Below are 21,608 nucleotides of genomic sequence, written 5' to 3'. Positions count from 1 at the left end.
CTGTTCCATTTTACAAGGGATTCCAACTCCTTATTAAACCACGGCTCCCTCACACGACCCTTTCCTCCCTGTCTGACAGGTACATACTTATCAAGGACACTCGATAGTTGCTCCTCGAACAAGCTCCACATATCAATTGTGCCCATTCCTTGAAGCCTACTTTTCCAAGCCACGCATCCTAGGTCGTGCCTGACCGCATCATAATTTCCCTGCCCCCAGCTATAACTCTTGCCCTGCAGTGCACACTTATCCCTCTCCATCACTAGAGTAAAAGTCACCGAATTGTGGTCACTGTCCCCAAAGTGCTCACCTACCTCCAATTCTAACACCTGGCCTGGTTCGTTACCCAGAACCAAATCCAGTATGGCCTCACCTCTTGTTGGCCTGTCGACATATTGTGTCAGGAAACCCTCCTGCACACATTGGACAAACACCGACCCATCTAACGAACTCGAGCTATAGCTTTCCCAGTCAATATCTGGAAAGTTAAAGTCCCCCATAACAACCACCCTATTACTTTCACTCTTCTCCTGAATCATCCTCTCAATCCTTTCTTCTACATCTCGAGCACTATTAGAGGCCGTAGAAATCTCCTAACCGTGTGACCTCACCTTTCCTATTCCTAACCTCAGCCCAAACTACCTCAGATGGCGAGTCTTCATCCATCATCCTTTCCACCACTGTAATACTATCTTTGACAAGCAATGCCACACCTCCCCCTCTTTTACCCCCACCTCTGACCCTACTAAAACATTTAAACCCTGGAACCTGCAACAGCCAATCCTGTCCCTGTTGTACCCATGTCTCCGCAATAGCCACAACATCGAAGTCCCAGGTACCAACCCACGCTGCAAGTTCACCTACCTTATTTCGTATACTTCTTGCATTGAAGTATACACACTTCAAAGCACTTTCCTGTTTACAGGCACCCTCCTTTGAGATTGATGCCATGTTCCTAACCTCCCTACACTCCAGGTCCTGCACCCTAAAGCTACAGTCTAGGTTCCCATGCCCCTGCAGAGTTAGTTTAAACCCCCCCCCCCCAAGAGCACTAGCAAACCTCCCCCCAAGCATACTGGTGCCCCTCAGATTCAGGTGTAGACCATCCTGTTTATAGAGGTCCCACCTTCCCCAGAAAGAACCCCAGTTATCCAGATACCGGAATCCCTCCCTCCTGCACCATCCCTGTAGCCACGCATTTAACTGTTCTCTCTCCCTATTCCTCGACTCTCTATCACTTGGCACCGGTAACAAACCAGAGACGACAACTCTGTTTGTTCTAACTCTGAGCTTCCAACCTCGCTCCCTGAAAGCCTGCCTAACATCCTCAGCCCTCCTCCTACCTATGTCGTTGGTGCCAATGTGGACCACAACTTCGGGCTGCTCCCCCTCCCCCTTAAGGACCCGGAAAACACGATCAGAGACGTCACGTACCCTTGCACCTGGGAGGCAACATACCAAACGCGAGTCTCTCTCGCCCCCACAGAACCGCCTATCTGTGCCCCGAACTATCGAGTCCCCAATAACTATTGCTCTGCTCTTCTCCACCCGTCCCTTCTGAGCAACGGGGACAGGCTCCGTGCCAGAGGCCTGAACCCCATTGCTTACCCCTGGTAAGTCGTCCCCCCCACAAGTATCCAAAACGGTATACTTGTTTTTGAGGGGAACGGCCGCAGGGGGTCCCTGCACTGGCTGCTTCCTCCCAGTCCCCCTCACTGTCACCCATCTGTCTGCAATCCTTGGAGTTACTACTTCCCTAAAGCTCCGATCTATGACCCCCTCTGCCTCCCGAATGATCCTAAGTTCATCCAACTCCAGCTCCAGTTCCCTAACACGGTCTTGGAGGAGCTGGAGATGGGTGCACTTCCTGCAAGTGTAATCAGCAGGGACGACCATGGCATCCCTCACCTCAAACATGTTTCAAGAGGAACATTGCACTGCCTTCACTGCCATCCCTCTAAAAGTAACCTTTTAAAAAAAACTCGGTCTAAAGAATAGAACAAGCAAAATGCCGCACTTACCTACTTACCACAGGTTAGAGGATTAGATTAGATTAGATTACTTACAGTGTGGAAACAGGCCCTTCGGCCCAACAAGTCCACACCTTACCTAACAAGTTACCCCTTACCTAACACTACGGGCAACTTAGTATGGCCAATTCACCTGACCTGTACATCTTTGGACTGTGGGAGGAAACCGGAGCACTCGGAGGAAACCCACACAGACACGGGGAGAACGTGCAAACTCCACACAGTCAGTCGCCTGAGGCGGGAATTGAACCCGGGTCTCTGGCGCTGTGAGGCAGCAGTGCTAACCACTGTGCCACCGTGCCGCCCACGGAGTCACAGGAGGAGGGAGGGTGGGAGGCACTACCTCTGTAGTGCCTCGGATTCCCCTCCTGCACGCTTTTATAGGAAAAAAAACCTACCCAGGTAAGCTTGCGTACACCAGCTTCTGGCTCCCCCTCTGGTCGTCGTCACTTCCCCCTGCTGCTCCCGCTCTTTCTGTGAAGAGAAAAAAAAACACCGCTGCCCGTTACCGGTAAGTAATTTTAAAACAAACTGTCTCACCTTAGCTGTAGCCTTCCAGGTTTGTTTAAACTCAGCTGCTGCTCGCACTCAAAATGACCGTTGGCGTCGAAGGGTGAGTATTTATACACACTGCTTTAATAGTCAGGCATCTGCAATAATATTTGAGACAATTTGGTCATGTTTATTTTACCAGGCTAATAAATTAGCATGCAAAATAACCTTATGGTGAGGAAGTAATTCCCAGAATAAACTTCTCAACGGATGCTGTACAAGTTAATAGAATAAAAGGACCATGCATGTCCAAAACGTTTTGTTGGATTTCTCAATTTAAATTGAGAAGCTGAAGAATAGGTTGCTCTTTGGGATATCCTCAGGTGCATAGATATTGAAATACTGTTAATGTCTAAATATTATCATACCTTGAGAACTCAGTATGACAAATTGCTTTTCAGAAGCTAAATCTGAGGGAACTGCATAGCCAGCAAATAAAAGTTCTGGAAATAGAACATTGGTTTCTGCCTTTCTGAATTGCAACAATTGCAGCTCTATGTAATAGCCTAGATAATAATAGAAAAAGAGCTTCATACTGCTATGGGCAATGATCTGAAATAAAATGGTGATGCAGAAAATTACCACAGCAGATTGACAAGGGGGTTGAAGTGAATTATCAACAGTCTTTGAACCAGTCGTACTTAGTTGGATGCATAACCAAGAGATCAAGTAAGAATCAAGCATGAAGAGGGGATGTAATCCAGGAAGGGCTATTGCTATTAGAGGCAAAGACAAAATTCTAATATTTTATATGATTAAAACAATTAATTATTGTATTCACAGGAACAGGATATTGTTACTATTGACTTGCAGGAACAAATGAATTATTGCAAAAATAATGTCAAAAGCTGCTAAGCTCTTGAAAATACAAGACAACATTACAGTTTAGTCATATGTATTTTTTACTCTTACGTGCCATGCTAGTGTTGCTTGCAATTGTTGTCCATCCTGAATTAACTTTTAATTGATTAGCCACTTGCAGGATGGTTAAGAATCATTGCTAAGTGCTTAGAGTTTTACATCGGCTAGCGAAGGATGATAGATTTCCATTCCGAGAAGATATTAATGAATTGGATGGGTTTTTACAACAATCACTGATAGCTGTTATTGTCACTGTTATGATCCCTGCTGATGATAATATTGCACATGTCAAATCACAGATTGAAACCTGGTTTGATAAGCCATATATTTCAGTTGTGCAGTTGCTTAACTTGATGGTCAGTCACTGAAACATTTCCATACAAGGCTGCAGACGATATTAACAACAGAGCATAAATTTGTTACTCAGAGGAAGAAATAAGCATAAACAACCAGTTACCTAATAATTCTGTTATAAAGGACACTGTGTAATGATGCTGTCACTTTAAAAAGGTTATTTTGTCCTTGGATTTTTCCAAGAGAGGTTGTAAAGGCAAAGGTGCCAAAATGTCTACTTTAACAAACGCAGGGGTGTGGCCAGTTCTCCTAATTCAGGTTATTTCTAGTTTAGTTTAGTTGTAACAGTCACAAATGCTGGAATCCACAGAAAGGTTCCAAGCTTCAGCAGATGATTCTAGACAGGCATTTCTATCTGAAATCTCTCCTGCCTATGTTTGAATTTGCCTTTTGCCAAGGGGTGTGTTTATGGGATGTTACAGGAATTGGAACAGCTCCTTAGTTAAGTTGCTGTGTTGGGTCAGTTAAGTTTTCAAATAGTAAAGTTCTTCTAAATTCTGTTTTCTTTTGTTCATGTTTAAACAAATTCTATTTTGCTCAAAACGGTGTGGTTGACCAGCTGCATCACACTTAGAATATCTACATCACATTTGCCTTTAAGATAAGAAGTTAGGGTCTGGGTTACCTTCTTAAAATATTTTGAGGGGGTCTGGCCTGGACCATAACAGCTGGCATTTAAAGATTTAGGACTAATTTACTGTCAAATAATTTGAGTTTAAAATTAAATTTCTGTTGCAAAGTCCTACTTGCCATTGAAGAAAACAAAAACTGCACTTTTAAGAAAGTCCTTAATGGCCTCGCCATTACCCCCAATGTTTTACTGCTGATTTGAGGTCAAGTCACTTCTTACATTGTGGAAAACATGGCAGCTGACTTGCCCACAGCAGGTTCAACAGCAGTGATGGAATTGATGTCCAATTCATCCATTTCAAGAGATTTTAGAGAAATAAATGTTAATGAAGACACCAGAAAAAAATTCTCTGCCCTTCTTCAAACTGTGTTCCTGAAAATGTTACTTTTCATCTGAGAGATCAACTGGGCTTCTGATTAGCATTTCATCTGAAGGACAATTTATCAAGACACTATTGCAGAAAATGCTGCTGGCGAGGCAAAACCAATGACTGCGTTGTTCTTTGGCTTCAGTCAAGTGAACATGAGCCATTGGAGCAGCCAGATCATGAACTTAGCTGGATGGGAAACTTGAACATTGGCCATTTTGCAGACTTGTCCTAATTTTTGACTTTGTTTTAATCCAGCTGTTACCAGTTCATGCCCTGAGGTTTGGAGTGGATCTGGACTCTTTTGATGGACATCATTACATATCATCAATTGTTCCTGATGGGCCAATAGGGCAAACTGGATTATTACAATTAGAAGATGAAATTTTAGAGGTATAGTTTTTTTGTAGTTAGTAAATCAATAAATTTGGAAATTATTCTGCAATTTGGTCAGCTTTAGTTTTGGTGCCATGAAAATCACAGCATAGAAAAGAGTCAGGTAATCCTTGTGAAATAATTGAATGTTTCTTGTGTGTATCTTTAAGAAATCTTTGTTCATTAGATATTATTAGTATTTACTGATAGACACTGTAACTGAAGCAATCAAGAACAAGAAAACTTATTCTAGCTTCTAGGGCACCGTATCAGGTTTTAGTTTGCTAATTTTGAAAAAAAGATTTTGATTAATCTTTTGCACAATTTTCTATTTTGTTTTTTTTCTGCTGGTATCTGTGTATGTCTAAGTTTCACCTATTTAGTCCCATTAATATTGAGCTTTATTTTTGTGGCTTATTAGGAGCCACCATCATTTTTATTTTTCAAGTTAGAGTGTCATTAAACAGTTTTGCTCCTCTCAGTTGTTTTATGCAAGTGTTATTCTGCCAACTTCCATTCTTCTCAATTTGCTAATTAATGAATCAGGGAAAGTGAACGTTAAAGTAACACAATCACATTATTAAAATAACATTTTGAGTTAATAAGCAAGACACTGAAGTGGAGTAGGAGAGGAGTTCTGGTACAGTTATTTGAATGACTAATGCGATTAAGAAGCTGTTAGTCTGATGAGTGGTTTAGTAAGTTAAGTCTGTATGCTAAGTGCATTTCAAAATACATTGTGATATAAAAACTTGTATGAGTAGAACTGCAAAATAATAGCAAGTGTGTTTTGTGGGATTATTTCAAGAGAATAGCTTTTCAAAAGCACGGATTTAAAAAAAACTTAATGTCCAGTCCCTTTTCATAAACTGTTCCATTCATTATTTTGAGCATGTTAAATAGACCTGTTAAATAATCAGTTGCTTGCTTGATTAAATTATCACCTTGATGTTTGCTTTGCCCTTCAGGTGAATGGAAAGCAGTTATACGGAAAATCTCGGCGTGAGGTGGTTTCCTTTCTGAAAGAGGCTGCTCCCCCATTTACTTTGGTCTGCTGTCGACAACTATTTGAGGGTGGAAAAGAGATGCCTGTGGATGAACCGAGTATTGTGCAAAGTTCAGCTTCCAAGGTGAGATCTCCAAACTATAGAGTCATCTGGACACAAAGGTCCACATCATGTTAATGTGATGCATGATTTTATTAAACAACAAAGAAAGTACAAGGGGCTGATGTGTCTACTTCTGCCCCTAGTTCCTAAGTAGTCTGTGGGTGAAGAGAATTGGCATACTCATGGTTAGTTGATTCTCATTTTCAAGCTATAATGCTGGCTAGTAGCAAAGCAAAATGGTGAGTCTGATGTGTGATGTAATTCTGTCCCTTTCTGTACACTGTGTTTCTATTGGAAAGTCCTCACTGTACCTTCTCATGGAAATTAGATCCCTCATAGTCTGATACCAAAGCTGCAGGAGGTTTAGCCCCTACACATACAGTGTGCAGGGCCACTGGCAGCTGGACATGTCTTGTCACTTGTGAACAAAACTCCCAGCAAGCAGCAAGCAGCTCCGCTGTCTTGTGGATATATTTTGAAGGCTAAGGAGTAAACCTGACAATAAAATCTGGTTTTGAAATCAACGGTGGACTGATGCAATACTTTTGCCAATTTGTGCAATCAAGTTGGTGCCAAATGTGGTGGTTTGCATTTCTTTAAATTGATCTTGGAAGATCGAGTGGCAACCCTGACATTTGGGTAGATAAATTCCCCATAAACGTTGCCGATTTTTCAGAGAAGACAGTTTGTTTTACTGCAGGATGTTACAGATAGCACAAAGCATCCATTCCGTGGAATCAGCAATGACGAGTAAAAAGCCCACTTCGTTATTGTAGCGAATAGATGCTTTGGGCTGCCTGTGATACTGGGAGACATCATCACTTTCCACTGCCAGCCTCCGAACAGCAAGATGTTAACTTGCCATTGCCTACTTGTTTTAAGGGAGTCTTGGTTCATAGAGTTTCTGTTCAACAGTCGACTACATCCGTCATGTCAGCGAAACAAAGAAATAGAAAGGAGATGTCAACTTGTAAATTTGCAACCTGGAACATCAGGACTTTTTGCATGGGACTGTGTGGCTGCAGCGGTTCATGAAACAATGGGCCAAATTGCCACTTCCTGCATGCTAACACTTGTGTGATTCTGTGATAACAGAGATGAAAGATTAATTCTCCAGTCCTGTCAGCAACAGAGTGTCTTTACTTGTTGGAGGTTTCAGTTCTATTGTGAATGCAGACAACAGACTATGGCTTTCTGCTTCAAGCACTGTTCTACCAGAAAAGACTACTGAAAATTGACAGAGGCTGCTTGACCTTTGCTTCTGCTATGATTAATGCGCACCTTTTGCTATATGACATGTCACAAGGTGTACTGGAGACATCCAAAATCAGGACGTTTGCACCACTTGGAGCTGATCATCACCTGATGTGCCACTCTCCACAGCATTCTCAACACCCACAGCTCACCAAACACTGGTAGTGATTTTGGTGCAAAATCTTATTCAAAGCAAAAGGCCTTCCTTGGATTTTATGTCAAGCAGCTCCTAATGCATTTACAGCTTTCTTGCTTGGTTCTCATTAATTACAAGAGAGACCAATCACTTGACTTTAATGATGAGTTTCTTTACTGTGACATCAGCTTCAAAGCAGTCAGTATTTCTTTCTGTAGTTTCCCACATATTGATAGTGTGGTCTTAAAAATTGTCTTGAAGTATGTTCCACTTCACTTCTGCATTCAGTGTGAGAACATTTTAGAGCAGCTGTTCAATTCAGTGAACGACGACAGATATTTCTCCACACATACTTTCATACAGACTGCATGCCAGGTGTATCTACTTAGTTTTGCAGTGAGCTAAATCATACACTGATGTTTAAATATTTGATTAGAATAAATTTATTACTTTTGTGTTCTGATACAATTTCTCAATGATTTCCTAACTTGTTTAATCTGTCTATCATAGTAATTCAGTCAGACACTACATTTCACTTTTTGTCAGATATTGTTTGTCAGATATTTAAGGTTGCACAAAGGTTATGGAAAAGTATTTTTGTACAAGGAGTAGTAGTCTTTTGTTAATTTAAAGTTTTTCTGAGCACACCTGCCTGAAATTTGAATATATTGCTGTGGAAAGGATTTTCCTACGGTGTGTATTTAACAATGTGCATTCTGATTGTACTGAATGTTCTCTGAGATCATAGCATCAGTTGTTACGTTACTAACTATTTGTATGGTGTAATTTTTAGACTGCAGAAAACGTTGAGCCAGTGATTAGGCCACCATCTCCCTGGAATAGTGAAAGTTGTATGAGCCAGGTAAATGCAGAATGAAATTTTTGTTGAAAGTTGCAGTCTTGCGTGATACATCAAATGAAGAGAGGAATGAGTGTGAACTTGCATGTGTGTTTCAATCGCCCACTTTCTCTTTCTCTGTCTTATGTTTAAAATAGTTTGCTCTTGCTTGCAATTTCATTATATTCAGCAATTGTGAGAGATTTGTGAGAGCAGCCTCGTACATCTCTCCACTATTGTCCCTGTCTGCCATGTTCTAAAGAATTGGAAATGATCGTTTGGAGAATCAGAGCCTTGTACATGCATCTTCACAATATGCAATGATGTTGAACCACTAAAAATTAACTTAAATGTAAGTTGTGGCATACATTTTGGAATAGTGGGCAATATTGTTTTTATTTCTTAATGATGCACAAAATGTGTAGGATTACTCCTGCCAAACCAATGTTAATATTGATTTTATCCTGGAATATAAGGACATAGAAGTTATACTGTCACTATACAAAAACCTGGTTAGACTGCACTTGGAGTATTGTGAGCAGATCTAGGCACCACACCTTAGGAGGAATGTATTGGCCTTTGGGGCAGTACAACATAGATTTGCAAGAATGATCCCTGAACTTAAGGCATTAAGTTATGAGGAGTTCATTATGCAAATTATACCTGTTTTCTCTAGAATTTAAAAGATTAAGGGGTGATCTGATTGAAGTCTTCAAGTATTAACAAAAAAAGATAGAGGCGTTAAAAATAAACTACCTTTATTGGTTGGAGATTGTATAACTAGGGGCATAGCCGAAACATGAGGACCAGACCATTCAGGAGAGATGTTGGAAAGCACTTCTATATACAAAGGGTGGTAGAGATTAGAATTCTTTTCCACAAATGGCAACTGATGCTACATCGGTTGTTAATTTCAAATCTGTGATAGAGAATTTTTTTATTTAGCCAGATTATGAAGGGATATGGACCAAAGGCAGGTAAATGGAGTTAGGCCACAGAGCAGCTATGATTTCATTGAGTTAGAGGCAAAACAAACTGCACATGCTAGAATCCAAGGTAGACAAGCAGGAGATTAGAAGAATACAGCAAGCCAGGCAGCCTCAGGAAGTGGAGGTGACTGTAAGGGGAGCTGCAGATAAAGCGGTGAAGCGGCAGGGTGGTGAGGTGAGGACAGATGGACACTGGTCTGCAGCCCGGAGGACTCAACTTGAGTTCTCCAATTTCAAATAACCTCCCATCCCATCACCTGACTCCCTTCCTCGACCGCCCCCTCCCTTCCATTCCTCTCAGCGACTCTTTCTTCAAGCCACCAACTGGATTCATTCCTCCCATAGACCAAACAGATTGTACCCTCTACCTGTGTTCACCTTTCTTGCAGCTCGTCACCCTGCCACCCAACCCCTTTATCTGCAGATTCCCTCACACCCATCCCCAGTCCTAAAGGAGGTTTACACCCAAAATGTTGACTTTGCCATCTCCTGATGCTGCCTGGCTTGTTTTGTTCTTCCAGCCTCCTGATGATCTCATTGAGTGGCAGAACAGGCTGGAGGGCTGAATGGCCTCCTTCTGTTCCTATGTTCCTATGGAAGTGAGAAATGGAGGTGGTAGCTTGCAATTTCCTGAGACCAGCCAATGTACTGGTCTCCATTATGGCACCATCTGTGGACCATTTTTGGTCCAGAGAAGCTGGATTTTGGGGTGGTTAGAGGTGGGGTGGTGATTGTGGTTGTGGTGGCTATTGATGGCTCTCTTGTAGCAACCAACAATTAGACCTATTACCTGACCTATTAAGACCACTCAGCAAAAGCCAATTGGATTTTTCCATCCAACTTGCAGGCCATTACACCCCCAAACCACCATGAGACCAAACTTTGGGAGACAAGACTTCTCTATAAGATTCTTCCAGACAGAACACCCTCTGTCTCTCTTTCCTGTATTTGGCAGCTCCCATCTTGGAGGGTGAGCCTGTCCATGTGTCAATAGTGGAGGGCCTTCAAATACTCATCTGTCCTTGAGACCCTACTTGCCATACTTAATTGAATAATAAGTGCAAACCCGAAACCTCAATTCGCTGGCTATGGAAAGATATGGTGAGTGTCAGATATGAACAATGCAGGTTAGGACCCAGAAACTCACTTGATATTGCATATACAGGTTACATTTTTCTTTCCCCCCAAAGGTGGACTTGGATTCTGAAGCAAATGCAGAAGAGGATGAAGTTGGGGAGTTAGCTCTGTGGACTTCGAATGTGAAACTGATTGAACTGAATAAGAGTTCAAAAGGCTTAGGTTTCAGCATCCTGGACTACCAGGTATTTAGCAATTCATAAAATATGTTTGCACAATGAACTTTTACTTCTAGGTTGTGCCCAGTAGCTTTTAAAACAACTTTTTAAATCTATTTGAGAGATACTTAAGAATCTTTATTTGAAATTCTGAGCATAACATAAGGTTATTATAATCATCTGTTATATTTTAGTAATGCAATACCAATGAGTTATTTTTGGTTTCACATTTTATTATAGTTTTTTTATTTTTAATTTCTCAGTTCTTCTCTATTTAAGAAGTAATTTCTCAGAAATGCTATTGCAATATCAGGGGAAGTGAGGATTTTCAATGTTGTGTATGGATGAGACCACCCCCTACATCTGACTATTTTATATGCTGCTACTGAGTATGGCACACCTTAATCCAGTTGGTTTTCTTGCTTGTTTCTGTCAGTTAATATATTAAGATTCCTTAAAATCGTAAGTACAAAGAACAGGAGTAGGCCTTTCAAGTTTGCTCTGCCATTCAGTAGTATCATGGCTGATCCGACAATCCTCATGTTCACTTTGTGTTTCCCCCACAACTGTGGAATCCCCTTCTGATTAAGAACCTATCTATCTCAACCTCCACTTGTTGAAGGTATGAAACAAATAAACCCGATATGTATAAAAGTTGGGGTTGTGAATCTGATAACATCTCTTACCTTTTCCAAGTGTAAGGGACCAGATAGTTTTACCTTTTGGCAAATATATTCCTTATAAAAGACATAGGTCCACCTGATCAACTATCAATTTGAAGAAGTATCACCACAGAAAACTGTGTCGTCCTTGCTCAAGTCAAAACTTAACCCACCCATATGACCTTCAGAATTGTATTTTCCTTTTAGATGATAAATTGGAATGAATGCCAGACACTGCTAATATAGCTGACAACCAGGATTGTTTTGCAATTTGAAAAAATCAGATGCTGCATGTTTAAGTTGTTGGTCTTGGAGTAGTGAGATTGTTACATTATTGAGACAGAGTAAGGGTAGGAGTTTTTGAGTAAAGGAAAACCTGCCTGATGATAGCTCTTGGATTGGTTGAACTGCAGTTGCACAGTGATGGAAACAGTGTGGCCAGATCAGCTCGAGTATGCAAGCAGAAAACGGCTTTCACACTTTGATGTTTGAGCGGAAAATCAAAATAAAAACAAGATATTCAAAAGAAAGAATTCTAATACAAAAATGACTTGGATCCATGTGATCAACTGTCAAATTGACAGACCTTCACTTGACAGGCAACAGTGTGTTATTATTGCTATATTCAAAAGAACTGAAAGATAACTTAATCCATCCATGTGATCTGGACGTTTGACCTTCAGAACTTTGGTTTCTCTGCCTGTACTTTTTCCATCTGGAATACTTCTGTCGAACAAATTGTCTTTCATCTGTCTAATTTGTAATTGAGAGCATGTGTGTGTGTGTGTGTGTGTGTGTGTGTGGGATTTAAAGGCGTATAATTTAATTTATCCAGTGGTAAATTAGCAGTCCTATTTTTTCTGTCATTTCTAAAGGATAAATGTATTTACAGTAAATAGCGTTCCTTTCCTGTTAATGAGGAATGGACAAGGAATGGTACATAAGATAGTGGTACTGCCCAAATATCATAAGGACATATTCCAGAATGGAGTTCATCTGGCAGAACATGTAAAAAGCAGAAAACTGGATAAACAGACATTTTATCTGATATTCATATGAATGTCAAAACATGTGGTACATGTCAGGTTGTGGGTAAACCTCAACATGTAATCAAACTGGCACCTTGAGTTCCTTTACCCAGTTTTGAAGAACTGGTCCATGATAGAAACAGCAACTTGTTTTTTAAACTTGTTATGGACTAACAATTGAAATACAGTCAGACCAAAATTCTAATTCTTATGACTCACGTTTTTCAGGACTAAATAAGCACTTTGATTATAAAACAGTTAAAATCCACTGCTATCATTTGCAAACACAGGGAGCTTTGTAGAGTTACCGTCAGAATTTCAAAATTGTGATTAAAGCCTTTTGTCACAAATACATACGATTGGGTCAAAGGATTACATTTCTGACTCTTTGCTACCAGGATTGCTTTCCCTGATTTAATCTATTGGATTTTGTTTGTTCAAATTGATCAATAGTCATGTGACATGTCCTGTAAAATTGTTTGAGCAAAGGTTTTCAAGGCAAAAAGATCAGACTTATTACTTAATTACATGCCCACGTTTCCAGAGAGACTCAAAGGAGCATGCAAAGTCGCATTTAAAAACTTAAAGATGAAAGAAAGGCAGATACATGTGCTATGACTAGAATGATTCATATAGTATGTGAAGCGTTGGAGTTATTACCTTCGTAAGATGAGCTTCATAAGATTGTGTTGTCCATACAAGGTAGTTTGAAAGGTTAGTAAAGTTAATTATTTGGTTGATGCTCTAGATGACAGGAATAAAAATTGGTTCTATCACGTGAGCATATTAACATGGTCTCAACGTAGGGAGGAGAAAGGAAACTGCAAGGTGGTAAGAGTGGTGAAGGACAATGAAGACATTGAGCGTGAGGTAGCAAGAGAGTATAATTCACAAATGAACATCCTACAATCTGACTAGCTAATACTAAAACACCCAGAGAGTTACATAATATACAAGAAAGGTTTAAGAGTTCTTATGAAATTCAAGGTTATCTGTTGAGTGACATCCAGATGTACTATGTTTACTAGGCATAATAATGTAGGGAAATCAGGACCATTAAAACAAACATCCTTATCAGTTAAGCCCAGAAAAACAAGCTCAGAATCGAATTGAGAATATGCTGAAATATGCTGAAAAACCACCAGGTTGAACCGAGCCAAAGTAGTTGCTGTTATCGAGTGGTGTTAGTTCCTAAACTAGTTCCAAACTTGACTTTGCATTAGTTACACAAACATAAGTGCAATAAGAACACATCCTCATTGTATTGTATTGATTCACTTTACAGTACCTCATTCCTTCTGAAATTGATTTATTGGAGATGTACTAATAAGTGCCATTAACATCAAAATCTAAAGAGATATAAACTTTGGTCACACCAAATGAGTTATATCAATGTGGATTAATGCCACTCAGGTTTATAACTCCCTCATCTACTTTTCAAACAACTTGCGTATCATGTTGTTTTGCAAGTACCTCACTCTATTGTTTATTCAGATAATGTTGTCATACCCAATAACACATAGGAGGAACATAGAAGACAAGTAGAGGACCTGTTTAAGAAATTATGATTAGCTGGCTCAGTAATAGGTATCAGCAAGAGTTAATTCACAACATTGAGATGAACCTACCTTGACCACTGGTAGGACAAGGGCAAAGATGGCCAAGAACAGTAGAAATGGAGCAGTGATAGAATTTTATGTTCCTCAAACTGAATGGTAAATCATGAGATTTCTTATAGTGTATGGGTTTAGTCAGAGTTCTTGCGTAACTTCAGCACAATAACTGTACCTCTAGTAGATTTCTACTGAAAGCAAGGTTTGCTGGTATGATCGGCAAAATGCCAAGCAGCTTTTGAAAAGCTGAAGGCAATCATAATAAATGGACCTGCATTGACAACCCCCTGACTTTAGAAATCTTTTAAAATGGCATTTGATGTTAATGGCTTGAGAGGAGTGCAATCTTATTGTAGGTTGATGAATCGGAAAGACAGATGCCAATTGGTATTTCTCTAAGAAGTTCGCCCAATGTCAGAAGAAGCACTCTACAGTGGAAGTGAGACTTGGGGATTATTATTTGCTTCTCAACATTTTGAAGTCAATGTTCTTTATAGTTGCAAGAAAACTAATATACACTGTTTGTAATCACACAACTTAGTTGAGAAATTTAAGGCTCATTGCGAGATTGTTTCATTGAAATTTAATAATTCAAATATTTAATTCAAAAATTGTTCACATTGCTAGGAAAGATAGCAGATCAAGAAGGAATAATGCAATTGTGTTGCAATTGTTCAAGAATTTGGGAAGAAAGTTACAATAAATGATTTAAATCTTGCATTAGTTATGAGCAAGAGTGAACAAATACATGTAAGTAACGGGGTAAGTAACGGGGCTCAGGTCTCTGGCACGGAGCCTGCCCCCGTTACTCAGAAGGGAAGGGTGAAGAAGAGCAGAGCAGTAGTAATTGGGGACTCGATAGTTAGGGGCACAGATAGGCGGTTTTGTGGGAACGAGAGAGACTCACGATTGGTATGTTGCCTCCCAGGTGCAAGGGTACGTGATGTCTCTGATCGTGTTTTCCGGGTCCTGGAGGGGGAGGGGGAGCAGCCCGAAGTCGTGGTCCATATTGGCACCAACGACATAGGTAGGAGGAGTGCCGAGGATGTTAGACAGGCTTTCAGGGAGCTAGGTTGGAAGCTCAGAGTTAGAACGAACAGAGTTGTTGTCTCTGGTTTGTTACCCGTGCCACGTGATAGAGATTCGAGGAATAGGGAAAGAGAACACGTAAATGCGTGGCTACAGGGATGGTGCAGGAGGGAGGGATTCCGGTTTTTGGATAACTGGGGTTCTTTCTGGGGACGGTGGGACCTCTATAAACAGGATGGTCTACACCTGAACCTGAGGGGCACCAGTATCCTTGGGGGGAGGTTTGCTAGTGCTCTTGGGGGGGGTTTAAACTAACTCTGCAGGGGCATGGGAACCCAGATTGTAGCTTCAGGGTGCAGGGCCTGGAGTGTAGGGAGGTTAGGAACATGGCATCAATTTCCAAGGAGGGTGTCTGTAAACAGGAAAGTGGCTTGAAGTGTGTATACTTCAATGCAAGAAGTATACGAAATAAGGTAGGTGAACTTGCAGCGTGGGTTGGTACCTGGGACTTCGATGTTGTGGCTATTACGGAGACATGGCTAGAACAGGGACAGGATTGGCTGTTGCAGGTTCCAGGATTTAAATGTTTTAGTAGGGTCAGAAGTGGGGGTAAAAGAGGGGGAGGTGTGGCATTGCTTGTCAAAGATAGTATTACAGTGGTGGAAAGGACGATGGATGAGGACTTGCCATCTGAGGTAGTTTGGGCTGAGGTTCGGAATAGGAAAGGTGAGGTCACCCTGTTAGGAGTCTTTTACAGGCCTCCCAATAGTCCTAGAAACGTAGAAGAAAGGATAGGGAAGGTGATTCAGGAGATGAGTGACAGTAATAGGGTGGTGGTTATGGGGGACTTTAACTTTCCTGATATTGATTGGGAAAGCTATAGCTCAAGTTCGTTAGATGGGTCAGTGTTTGTTCAATGTGTGCAGGAGAGTTTCCTGACACAATATGTAGACAGGCCAACAAGAGGTGAGGCCATACTGGATTTGGTTCTGGGCAACGAACCAGGCCAGGTGTTAGAATTAGAGGTAGGTGAGCACTTTGGGGATAGTGACCATAATTCGGTGATTTTTACTCTCGTGATGGAGAGGGATAAGTGTGTACTACAAGGCAAGAGTTATAGCTGGGGTCAGGGAAATTATGATGCGGTGAGGCATGACTTAGGATGTGTGGCTTGGAAAAGTAGACTCCAAGGCAAGAGTGTAAATGATATGTGGAGCTTGTTCAAGGAGCAACTATTGAGTGTCCTTGATAATTATGTACCTGTCAGGCAGGGAGGAAAGGGTCGTGCGAGGGAGCCGTGGTTTAATAAGGAATTGGAATCCCTTGTAAAATGGAAGAGGGCGGCCTATCTCAAGATGAGACGTGAAGGTTCAATTGGGGCGATTGAGAGTTATAGGGTAGCCAGGAAGGACCTGAAGAGAGAGCTAAGAGCAGCAAGGAGGGGACATGAAAGGTCCTTAGTCGGTAGGATTAGGGAAAACCCTAAGGCTTTCTATAGGTATGTTAGGAATAAAAGAATGACTAGGGTAGGAATAGGTCCAGTCAAGGATAGTAGTGGGAAGTTGTGTGTGGAGGCGGAAGAGATTGGGGAGACACTGAATGAATACTTTTCTTCAGTATTTACTCAGGAACAGGGCATTGTCGTCGATGTGAATACTGAGTCACAAATAAGTAGAATGGATGGCTTTGAGGTATGTAGAGAAGAGGTGTTGGAAATCCTGGAAAAGGTGAAAATAGATAAGTCCCCTGGGCCTGATGGCATTTATCCTAGGATTCTCTGGGAAGCAAGGGAGGAGATTGCAGAGCCATTGGCCTTGATTTTTATGTCCTCTTTGTCTACAGGAGTAGTGCCAGAAGACTGGAGGATAGCAAATGTGGTTCCCTTGTTCAAAAAGGGGAGTAGGGATAACCCTAGTAACTATAGGCCGGTGAGTCTCACTTCTGTTGTGGGCAAAGTCTTAGAGAGAATTGTAAGGGATAGGATTTATGCACATCTGGATAGGAATAATGTGATCAAGGATAGTCAGCATGGTTTTGTGAAGGGCAGGTCGTGCCTCACAAACCTTATTGAATTCTTTGAAAAGGTGACGAAGGAGGTTGATGAGGGGAAAGCGGTAGATGTGGTATATATGGATTTTAGTAAGGCGTTTGATAAGGTTCCCCATGGTAGGCTACTGCAGAAAATACGGAGATATGGCATTGAGGGTGAGTTGGAGGTTTGGATTAGGAATTGGCTGGATGGAAGAAGACAGAGGGTAGTAGTTGATGGCAAAGTTTCTTCATGGAGTGCCGTCACTAGCGGTGTTCCGCAAGGATCTGTTTTGGGACCATTGCTGTTTGTCATTTTTATAAATGACCTGGAAGAGGGGTTAGAAGGTTGGGTGAGCAAGTTTGCGGATGATACGAAAGTCGGAGGAGTTGTTGACAGTGAGGAAGGATGTGGCAGGTTACAGCAGGATATAGAGAAGCTGCAGAGCTGGGCAGAAAGGTGGCAAATGGAATTCAATGTAGCTAAATGTGAGGTGATTCACTTTGGGAAGAATAACAAAAAGATGGGGTACTGGGCTAATGGTCGGATACTTGGTAGTGTGGATGAGCAGAGGGATCTTGGTGTCCATGTACACAGATCTCTGAAAGTTGCCACCCAGGTAAATAGTGCGGTGAGGAAGGCATATGGCGTACTGGCTTTTATTGGTAGAGGAATTGAGTTCCGGAGTCCTGAGGTCATGATGCAGTTGTATAAAACTCTGGTGCGGCCGCATCTGGAATATTGTGTGCAGTTTTGGTCGCCATACTATAGGAAGGATGTGGAGGCACTGGAACGGGTGCAGAGGAGGTTTACCAGGATGTTGCCTGGTATGGAAGGAAGATCGTATGAGGATAGACTGAGACACTTGGGACTGTTTTCATTAGAGAAAAGAAGGTTTAGGGGTGACTTGATTGAGGTGTACAAGATGATTAGGGGGTTAGATAGGGTTGACAGTGTGAACCTTTTCCCGCGTATGGAGTCGGGTATTACAAGGGGGCATAGCTTTAAATTAAGGGGGGGTAGATATAGGACTGAAGTTAGGGGTAGGTTCTTCACTCAGCGAGTCGTAAGTTCATGGAATGCCCTGCCAGCAGCAGTGGTGGACTCTCCCTCTTTATGGGCATTTAAGCGGGCATTGGATAGGTATATGGAGGATAGTGGGTTAGTATAGGTTAGGTGGGCTTGGATCGGCGCAACATCGAGGGCCAAAGGGCCTGTACTGCGCTGTATTCTTCTATGTTCTATGTTCTATGTGCATTTCTTCTGTTGTTTTGCATTTCTGTTATTTCTACCTGGTTATGAAACACATTTAAAAATGGTGGTTCATTCATTTAAAGGTGAAAGCATGTAAGGAGGGACAGATTTTCCTTTTTGGATCCTAAAGTAGATCAGAAGTCTTAATTGGTGAAAACCCAGGGATCTTGGAATTTGGAAAAGTCAAGTGGTGCACATTTTTAGCAATACATAAAACTACTGCTTCTGAAGCAGTGAAGCTGTTATATGATTGAGGTATTGTGGCACCAGGATTTTTTGAATTGAGGAAAAACTACCAAACATCAACCCCTGGATTGGTTGAGATGCAGTTTCTTCCAGACGAGTGGAAGCAATGCAGTCAGAACATTCCAAAGGTAGCAGAAAGCATCTTGCTCCCTTCTCTTTGTGTGAGTGGGACTGCCATAGTGTTAAAGGTTTAGATGGAGAGGAATTTCTTAAGTGTGTACAAGACAATTTTCTGATTCAGTATGTGGATGTACCTACTAGAAAAGGTGCAAAACTTGACCTACTCTTGGGAAATAAGGCAGGGTAGGTGACTGAGGTGTCAGTGGGGGAGCACTTTGGGGCCAACGACCATAATTCTATTCATTTTTAAATAGTGATGGAAAAGGATAGACCAGATCTAAAAGTTGAAATTCTAAATTGGAGAAAGGCCAATTTTGATGGTATTAGGCAAGAACTTTCGAAAGCTGATTGGAGGCAGATGTTCGCAGGTAAATGGGTGGCTGGAAAATGGGAAGCCTTCAGAAATGAGATAACAAGAACCCAGAGAAAGTATATTCCTGTCAGGGTGAAAGGGAAGGCTGGTAGGTATAGGGAATGCTGGATGACTAAAGAAGTTGAGGGTTTGGTTAAGAAAAAGAAGGAAGCATATGTTAGGTATAGACAGGAGACATCGAGTGAATCCTTAGAAGAGTATTAAAAAAGTACGAGTATACTTAAGAGGGAAATCAGGAGGGCAAAACAGGGACATGAGATAGCTTTGGCAAATAGAATTAAGGAGAATCCAAAGGGTCTTTACAAATATATTAAGGACAAAAGGGTAACTAGGGAGAGAATATGGATCCTCAAAGATCAGCAAGGCGGCCTTTGTGTGGAGCCACAGAAAATGGGGGAGATACTAAATGAATATTTTTCATCAGTATTTATGTGGAAAAGAATATGGAAGATGTAGACTGTAGGGAAATAGATAGTGACATCTTGCAAAATGTCCAGATTACAGAGGAGGAGGAAGTGCTGGATGTCTTGAAATGGTTAAAGGTGGATAAATCCCCAGGACCTGATCAGGTGTACCCTAGAACTCTGTGGGAAGCTAGAGAAGTGATTGCTGGGCTTCTTGCTGAGATATTTGTATCATCGATAGTCACAGCTGAGGTGCCGGAAGACTGGAGGTTGGCAAATGTGATGCCAATGTTTAAGAAGGGCAATAAAGACAAGCTAGGGAACTATAGACCAGTGAGCCTGACCTCGGTGGTGGGCAAGTTGTTGGAGGGAATCCTGAGGGACAGGATGTACATGTATTTGAAAAGGCAAGGACTAATTCAGGATAGTCAACATGGCTTTGTGCGTGGGAAATCATGTCTCACAAACTTGTTTGAGTTTTTTGAAGAAGTAACAAAGAAGATTGATGAGGGCAGAGCGGTAGATGTGATCTATATGGACTTCAGTAAGGCGTTCGACAAGGTTCCCCATGGGAGACTGATTAGCAAGGTTAGATCTCACGGAATACAGGGAGAACTAGCCATTTGGATACAGAACTGGCTCAAAGGTAGAAGACAGAGGGTGGTGGTGGAGGGTTGTTTTACAGACTGGAGGCCTGTGACCAGTGGAGTGCCACAAGGACCAGTGCTGGGCCCTCTACTTTTTGTCATTTACATAAATAATTTGGATGCGAGCATAAGAGGTACAGTTAGTAAATTTGCAGTTGACACCAAAATTGGAGGTGTAGTGGACAGCGAAGAGAGTTACCTCAGATTACAACAGGATCTGGAACAGATGGGCCAATGGGCTGAGAGTGGCAGATGGAGTTTAATTAAGATAAATGAGAGGTGCTGCATTTTGGGAAAGTAAATCTTAGCAGGACTTATAGACTTAATGGTTAGGTCCTAGGGAGTGTTGCTGAACAAAGAGACCTTGGAGTGCAGGTTCATAGCTCCTTGAAAGTGGAGTCGCAGGCAGATAGGATAGTGAAGAAGGCATCTGGTATGCTTTCCTTTATTGGTCAGAGTATTGAATACAGGAGTTGGGAGGTCATGTTGCAGCTGCACAGGACATTGTTTAGGCCACTGTTGGAATATTGCATGCAATTCTGGTCTCCTTCCTATTGGAAAGATGTTGTGAAACTTGAAAGGGTTCAGAAAAGATTTACAAGGCTGTTGACAGGGTTGGAGGATCTGAGCTGCAGGGAGAGGCTGAACAGGCTGGGGCTGTTTTCCCTGGAGCGTCGGAGGCTGAGGGGTGACCTTATAGAGGTTTACAAAATTATGAGGGGCATGGATAGGATAAATAGACAAAGTCTTGCTGGGGTCGGGGGGTCCCGAACTAGAGGGCATAAGTTTAGGGTGAGAGGGGAAAGATATAAAAGAGACCTAAGGGGCAACTTTTTCACACAGAGGGTGGTACGTGTATGGAATGAGCTGCCAGAGGAAGTGGTGGAGGTTGGTACAATTGCAACATTTAAGAGGCATTTGGCTGGGTTTATGAATAGGAAGGGTTTGGAGGGATATCGGTCGGGTGCTGGCAGATGGGATTAGATTGGGTTGGGATATCTGGTCGGCATGGACAGGTTGGACCAAAGGGTCTGTTTCCATGCTGTACACCTCTGTGGAAATATTATTAAAAAAGCACAAGAAACGTAAAAAAAAAGTTTGAACACAAGAAAGAACTAGATCAACTCACTCAGCCATCAAATTGATAAATTATCAATATTTTACAGGCAATATTGTAACATTTTTGCTAATATCAGAAAGATTGTGAGGAGAAACTTCACCCAACTGTGAGATCTGGACTTTTCATCTTCAGAATTTGTTTGTGCTTCACTCAAAATATTTGTGTCAAATCATCTGTCTTTCTGTCATTTTTGAGAATGTGTGTTTGGGGTTTGAAGAGGTATAGTTTAGGTTTTAGATTAGTACTTTTTATGTTTATTTGCTATTTATTAAACAATAAATGTGTTTATAAT

The 21,608-nt window shown here is 41.5% G+C and overlaps 1 protein-coding gene across 3 annotated transcripts in view; it reads left to right on the top strand.

Moving 5' to 3' along the window:
• patj (PATJ crumbs cell polarity complex component) overlaps positions 1-21,608 on the top strand; it is a 405,565-nt gene that overhangs the window by 51,878 nt on the left and 332,079 nt on the right. For all 3 annotated transcript variants that reach the window (XM_043699258.2, XM_043699257.2, XM_043699256.2), the window contains exons 15-18: positions 5,054-5,188; positions 6,139-6,300; positions 8,463-8,531; positions 10,687-10,818. In XM_043699258.2, the coding sequence (XP_043555193.2) occupies positions 5,054-5,188; positions 6,139-6,300; positions 8,463-8,531; positions 10,687-10,818 (498 nt within the window). The remainder of the gene's footprint in view (positions 1-5,053; positions 5,189-6,138; positions 6,301-8,462; positions 8,532-10,686; positions 10,819-21,608) is intronic.

The sequence above is a fragment of the Chiloscyllium plagiosum genome, unplaced genomic scaffold (genome assembly GCF_037043375.1).
Source record: "Chiloscyllium plagiosum isolate Xiang-an unplaced genomic scaffold, Cpla_swu_hap1 HiC_scaffold_9, whole genome shotgun sequence".
In the NCBI taxonomy this organism is placed as follows: Eukaryota; Metazoa; Chordata; class Chondrichthyes; order Orectolobiformes; family Hemiscylliidae; genus Chiloscyllium; species Chiloscyllium plagiosum.
This window is presented reverse-complemented; position numbering and strand designations above follow the sequence as displayed.